This window comes from Nesoenas mayeri (assembly GCF_963082525.1).
Source record: "Nesoenas mayeri genome assembly, chromosome: 2".
NCBI classification, from domain to species: Eukaryota; Metazoa; Chordata; class Aves; order Columbiformes; family Columbidae; genus Nesoenas; species Nesoenas mayeri.
This window is the reverse complement of record NC_137543.1, coordinates 131,827,247-131,834,205: the sequence shown is the minus strand read 5'-3', so window position 1 is coordinate 131,834,205 and position 6,959 is coordinate 131,827,247. Positions and strand designations below refer to the sequence as shown.

General features: G+C 53.7%; 1 protein-coding gene across 1 annotated transcript; it reads right to left on the bottom strand.

The window, feature by feature from the left end:
• Nucleotides 1–5,563: 5,563 nt before the first annotated feature.
• TWIST1 (twist family bHLH transcription factor 1) lies at nucleotides 5,564–6,133 on the bottom strand (the record flags this gene model as incomplete). The annotated part of the gene is made up of 1 exon (XM_080339392.1): nucleotides 5,564–6,133. The coding sequence occupies one exon, from the start codon at nucleotides 6,131–6,133 to the stop codon at nucleotides 5,564–5,566; it is 570 nt and encodes a 189-aa protein (XP_080195518.1).
• Between the last annotated feature and the right edge of the window lie 826 nt (nucleotides 6,134–6,959).

The window sequence follows — 6,959 nt, the reverse complement described above, 5'->3', positions numbered from 1 at the left end:
TACTGGCTCTACCTCGTTCCAAACAGAACAAAGCAACGCTAAACTTGAAGGGGTGACCCTGACCCTTCCCAAGAGCATCCTTCCCGCCCCCGCCCCCCCACCTCAGGTCTCCCCGCATTAGGAGGACAGAGCGGGTCCCCGTCCCGTCGCAATCGTGCGCGTCGGGATTTCTGCACCGCAGCAAAGATTTGCTGCACCCCACAAGCAAACCCGCCGTCCTGCTCGGGCTGATATTGTGCACCAACACTAGTAAAGCCCCCAAAGCCAGATGATGAGTGCTTAATTGTCCCAAGTCGATTCCGTTATTATTTCTGTTATTATTAATTGCTGCTGTTATCATTGTAGCAGGGTTAATTTCAGTGTGATACGTCAGGATTATTTTGGAGTGAAACGCGTCCTTTTTTGCCCGTGTCCATACAGAGGACGAAAGAACTTTCATAAAGCTCCTGCAAATGTAATGCCACCGTTTTATGAAAAAAAAAAAAAAAAAAGCGGGGATGTGTCGGCTACCCAAGACAACAAGACTGCCTAAATAAAAGAGGTGCCAAGTGCTCCCGAGAAGGCAGAGGAGACAGGAACTTACCGGAAGAAAGGACAGCTTTTGCCCTGATCTGAATATTTTGTTTTGGTTTACATTTTATTTCGGATTTTTAGGTGGGTGTTATCATCGTCATTATGGTTTATTGTTCCTGCTCTGTAAAACCGCTCTAAGCTTCCCGCAATCTCGATCTCTTGGTCCTTATAAATGGCCCGCTGTTTGCTTTTTAAAAAATAAAAGGGGAACTTTTGTACAAGTGATTTTAACCTGCTCCACCTTCAAGTGACCTGCCAAATGCTCCTTCTTACTTTATAGACATCTGGGAATTCCATACATGCCTTAAACTCCAATTACACACCTTCTTCAAAGGACACGTGCTTTGATTTGCCAAGAACATTAAGTGGACTGAAGTCGAAAGAAGCTGGTGCAGAAGTTAATGTAAAATACATCCTGTGCCATGTTTACTGGGGGCAGGTTATGTTGTGCAGCAAATAAAACAAGTCCTGGTGGGATGTGGATGTGTGCGCCACTTTTTTCCTCCCTAGCCACTCGGATCCCTCTATGGAGTGGATCAGACTTCCCGTCACCACCACCCTCTTCCCAAAGATGCTTATTTTTGACGGAGCGCTCCCGCTCTCCCCGGCGGGCCCGCTGCCTGTGAAGCTGGGCAGGTGAAAGGAGCACCGTGTGAACGGAGAGGACACAGCCACCGAGAGCGGCTGGGAGCAGCGCCGGGCCGGGGGAAACGGACTCCGGGAGCTGAGCTCCTTACCGGGAGTCGCTCCCGGACACGCCGAGCCCCACGGTGGTTCGCCTCGGGCGGCAGGTGCCCGCGCTGCCGGCGCCGCAGGTGAGCCCCTCTTCTCCTGAGCTCTCACCGGCGTTTCCGTGACTTTTGAGCCCCCCGTTCTCCACCCCCCTCCCCCACGGCGCGTTTGTTTGTGTTACTTAAAACTACAGATGCAGGGAAAACCGCCTGACATCATGAGAGCGGGACAAGCGCGCACTTTGAAGGGCTCCTGGGCAAGACTTCAAGTGAAATCATACGCCTGGGAGGAATCCGATATCGGCCTGGAGAAAGCAGCGGGGCGGCCCCTGCCAAACCGAGGAATGTGCGAGGGCTCGCGGCCGGCGCCCCCCGCCCGCTGCCCTGCGGGAGGCGCAGCGCCGAGCACCGCGGCGGACCCGGCACCGGCCGCCTCCGCGCTCCGTCAGCTCCGCGGGGCCCGGCGGCGCGGCCGGAGCCGTGGCGAGAAGGGGAACTGCTTGGATCTGGACCTCTTCTCCGCCCGGGTTTGCTTGTCTGCGAATAAACGGGACATACTGATGCATCGGGGAAAGAAGCAGAATCAATCAGGACTTCCAAAAGCAGAGTTCGTTTTCTGATTGCAAAAGTGTTTAAAATTCCCAGAAGACAAATTAATATACACATATTCCTTTTCTTCCTTCGGTAAACCTGCCTCGCTTTTGGCTCTAACTCTAGGAAGAGCAGGCCTCTGCAGTCCCCAATTCCAACCCAGGAAAGGGTACGTTTGTGTTTTTAGATGAGGATTATCTCCTTTTTATGATTTCCTTTTTTTTTTTTTTTTTTTAAATGAAGTAAAGGTAGCAGTTTGCAGCCAGCAAAGCGCACCGGCTGAGCGCCCGGGCGCTCAGGGAGAGCTGCGGCAGCCGCAGGGACCCGGCTGGAGGGACCCAGGGGTGAGGTGGGGAGACCCGAAGGTAGCATGAGCCAAATGGACAGGAATTGGGGATTTTTCTCACCCAGGTGCTTCGGCGTGCTGGAAGGAGCTAGTAGCACAAGCTGGGCCAGAGGCCGCTAGCTGATTGCGACAGAGTCAATCAGATTTGAGTTCATCAAGTGGAGTTGCTCCCGATTTCTCGGCCCATTTCTAAGGGCGACCAGTGTTTATAAAATGCACTTGATTCCTGCTTTATATTTCTCAGGTGTCCCCGTATCCGAAACACACCTTCCGCTCAGCACCTAGAAGCTTATCTCAGTTTTGTCCGAACCTGTTTTCTTCCTAAACGCGGGGCGTTTTTCCCCCTTTCCACGGTATGATTTCACCCCCAAAAGAACAACTGAAACCACCCCCAACTCCTCAAATCCCCCCAGTCCCACGGCCAAAGCTCGGTTTCGGCTCAACCTGCCCCTCGCTTTTGTTGAAGCCGAAGTAAGGCGGACAGACATTACCTCCTCCTCTGTAGCCGAGTCGCATCGGAGTACAATTTTTCGAAAGGTGCCGGTCTTTGAACGGGAAGCCGTGGGTACGGGGCGTCAGGGTGGGGGGCAGCGCTGCCCCTGGAGCTCGCAGCGGTTCCCCCTCCTTTCCATCACAGAGGGTCGCGACCACCACAGCCCTCATCCAATTTCCAAGTCCTCGCTAATCCGGCAGTGCAAACAAGGGCTGCGGACTCTCTACTGTAAACATTGTGCATTGGCCTAAAATATGCACGATATTAAATTCATAATACTGTTATGTCAGCAAGAGACGGTAATATGTGAATATGGAAACAAAACCATTCGGGGAATAAAGTCAACTCAACCTGGGCTATGCAAACAGGCTCTGTTTTGAAATAACACCCCATCCTATTTACCCTAGACACTGCCTGAATCCCGGCAGCAGTGTCCCTGTCCCCGCGGGAAACACTGCTCGGGTCCCAGGGTCGAAGCGGGCGCTCCGCGGAGGACGCCCCTGCGCACCCGCACAAGCTTCGCGGCCGCGGAGGGGCAGGAGGCGCCGTTCCCCAGGCATGGACCGGCTGCGAAGTGCTGCGACATGAGCAAGTGACATCAGAGGCGGAATCAGCTGTTCGGTTATAAGGGTTGGGATTTGGGCTATTTGGGGGATTTTTTTATTTTTTTTTTGTTCTTTGTTTGAACAACTTCCCTTTTCACCAGCTCTCAGAGCTGGAAGTTTCCTCTCTCTTACAACTGCGGTCTCACCGCGTACTGGGACCCCGCGAACAGTATCGTGATAAGAAACAGTGGCAATATGTGCCCTACGCGTAGAAAAGTAGAAGAGGGAAGGTTATTGTACCGCTCCGTGCTTTGTACAACGAAAATGTGACCGCTAGTCAATATATTATATAAAACCCTAGAGAGCAGAGCCGTCATACATCACTTCCACCGGAAAATCCCACTCTCTGGACAATTCTCTGTTTCAGTCTCACTTTCTCTCGCTTTGAGTGTGGATGGACGAATCCCTATTTAAAACCAGTGCCTCTTTCTCAGCGATATCAGCAAAAATGCCTGCACCGGGGCTGGGGAATGGGCCTTGCTCCTGTCTTACATCTGGGGTTGCAAAGCACAGCGGCAAAGCCGGAGCTTCGCTGCGAAAAGCTCCACTCACCGCGCAACTCCGCAGCTCTTGGCGTTCAGATTAAAGTGGGAGAGGGAGAAAAAGAGAGCAGAGAATATCTTCGTCTCCAGCAAAAGCAATGAGCTTCAGTGCAGAATAATAAAGCTGTCTCAATAAATAACGTGCCTGTGTCTGTCAGTAGCTAGTTTATTTGCGTTTTTCGCCTGGTTTGTTTATACTAGTGCCTCCTCTCTCTTGGGTGTCTTTACAGCTCAACAAGCAGGTATTTATCTCCAGTTCCAGCCCTGAGTTCTTAGAGAGACCAAACTTTAAGGTTATTAAAATTTCAATCATATTTATTTATTGCAGAAAAATAATATACAATGATATTTACAAAACAATCATAAAAATAGGAATGCATTTAGACACCGGATCTATTTGCATTTTAACATGGGTCATCAATAAATAAATAAAATGTTTATTTTTTTTTTCTCAGAGGAAAAATAATAATAATAAAAAAAGTTAGGAACCGGGTACATAACAGCTTGAGCCCAGCTTATTCCCCCCTAAAAAAAAAAAAAAAAAAGAAAAAAAAAGAAAAAAAAGGATTTTCATCTCTACAGGGATACTTCTTGGCTGATTGGTTGGTTTCATTCAAGAATGAAGAAAGTCCACAATAATGTATTTCCTTTTGTCAGTGGCTCATACGCACGATCTCTTGGGAATGCATGCATGCAAAAAAAAAAAAAAAAGGCAATTAAAAAAAAAAGTTAAATTCCAACATTCTTCGTCAAAAATAAAAAAAAAAAACCAAACGATTCAGACTTCTATCAGAATGCAGAGATGTGTGGATTGTACCGACGCCCAAAGGGTAGTCACTGTCCAAAGCCCTTGTCTCTTTCTCTTTCCTTAAGTGCTCCCCACGCCCTGCTTTGAATTTGGATATTGCGCTTTTAATTTCCAAGAAATCCTTGGTACATATTTTTTAGACATGACCAAAAACAATCGTATCCAACTTCAGAGTCTCTAGATTGTCCATTTTCTCCTTCTGTGGGAACAATGTCATCTGCAAAAACCCAGAGAGGGCGGAAAACTCGTTACTGAAATGAAATGCATACACACATCTATCTACAGCTCTCTGTCTCTGGAAATACACATATCGGGCATGAATGGAGGAGGGAGAAACGCGTGTCTCTGCCGTGCGGGCAGTGCGGTGACCGGGTGACACCCCGGCCCGGCAGCCAGCGGTGTCAGAGCGGAGGGCAGGGGGCTGCTGGGGCGGTAGGAAACGCTCCTCGGGAAGCACGCAGGCGGACATGGATTCCCTTCAAAATACTAGCAGCAGCAGGAACCATCCCAGCAGCCCCGCGGGCTCCGCAGCATTTGGTGAAAAAGTGATCTCAATCTGAGGCCGGCCCCATCTGGCTGGGGCACACCCGCACCGCCGCCGCCTCCCGCCCGCAGCCCACCCCCGCCGGCAGCGCCCCGCCACGCATGGGCCCCGCGGGGCCGGGGTCGCACCTCGGGCCGCGCAGGAGGAGGGACGCGCCCCTCAGGATGGGGGACTGGGTGCACCTCCAGCCGCCCTGCTCTCCGGCCGGCCCTGGAAGCCCAAGGCGCAGCCGACTGCCCCGCAGTTCCATCCCTTCTACCCTCCGTTTCCGGGGTCCCTTGCCTTACCTAGGGCTCCTGCTGGGGGGATGCGAGTGGGGGACACCGCCTGCTAGTGGGATGCGGACATGGACCAGGCGCCCTCCATTCTCCAGACCGAGAAGGCGTAGCTGAGCCGCTCGTGGGCCACATAGCTGCAGCTTGCCATCTTGGAGTCCAGCTCGTCGCTCTGTAAGACCTGGTAGAGGAAGTCGATGTACCTGGCCGCCAGCTTGAGGGTCTGGATCTTGCTCAGCTTGTCCGAAGGCAGCGTGGGGATGATCTTCCGCAGGGCGGCGAAGGCTTCGTTCAGCGACTGCGTGCGCTGCCGCTCCCGCACGTTGGCCATGACCCGCTGGGTCTGCAGCTCCTCGTAGGACTGGGGGCTGCCGCCACCACTGCTGCTGCCGCCGCCCCCGCCGCCCCCGCCCGCCCCGCACTTCTTGCCCCGCTTGCCTTGGGCCGGGCTGCAGGGCTCGTCCGCGGCCCCGACGGCGCCGCCGGCGCTGCGGCGGCTGGATCGCCGCTTGCGCCCCCCTCTCTTGTTGTTGGGCAGCTGCTGCCGGTCCGGCTCCTCTTCGCTGTTGCTCAAGCTGTCGTCGGCGGGGGAGACTGGCGAGTTTGACTCGTCCTGCTGCATCATCTCTGGGGGGAGACGCGAGAAGCGGGCCGGGAGGGGGGGGAGGGCAGGGAGAAGAGGGGGGCACCTAACCCGCCAGCTCCCCCTTGATCGGCTGCTTCGCTGGCCTGCGAGGAGAAGGAGGAGGAGGAGGGAGGGAGGGAGGGAGGGAGGACCTCACTTTGGGGGGAGGGGGGATGGCATCAGGATCCAAGAGGAAAAAATGAAAAACGCCAACCAAAAAAAAATCCCTCCCGATCCCTCCTTGGAGCCCCTTCGAGGTGTCTGGGATTGGGAGAAAGTTGAAGACTTGGAGGTTCTTATAGCTCCTGCTGGCGGAAAGTTTGGGGGCAGCAGTGTCATTGGCCTGACGTGGAGAGGAGGGACTTTTGCTGAGTTTTATAGGAAAGTTTCCGCTTCCCCCCCTCCACGCCCTCCCCCAATTATTTTTTTCAAGCCATTCACAAGTGATCTGGCCTCCCCTGCCACACACACGTACATCCTTACCCCAACCCCTTTCTCGTCTTTCCTCTACTAGGTTTCTCCCTCAGGCTCCTTCGATTCACACTCGGCTTTGAGTGGTGCTGGGGGCCGGAGCGGGAGGTTATGGGGGTGTCCTTACACCTTCTGTGCTGCTACGCAAGGGCCAGCGGGCGACTTAGTGCCTGCTCTCGGGGCCGGCTACCCCTGAGCAGCCGGGGGGCAGTCCACATCGCTCGGGCTTTCCCCGCCGCAGCGGACGCGGCTTGCAGCGAAAGGGAGGAAGGGGAAATTACCCTAGGGGAAGCATTCAGGCACATCCCAATTTTGTCCCGCTCTCGCACACACCTCGCTCTCATCGCCGAGAGCC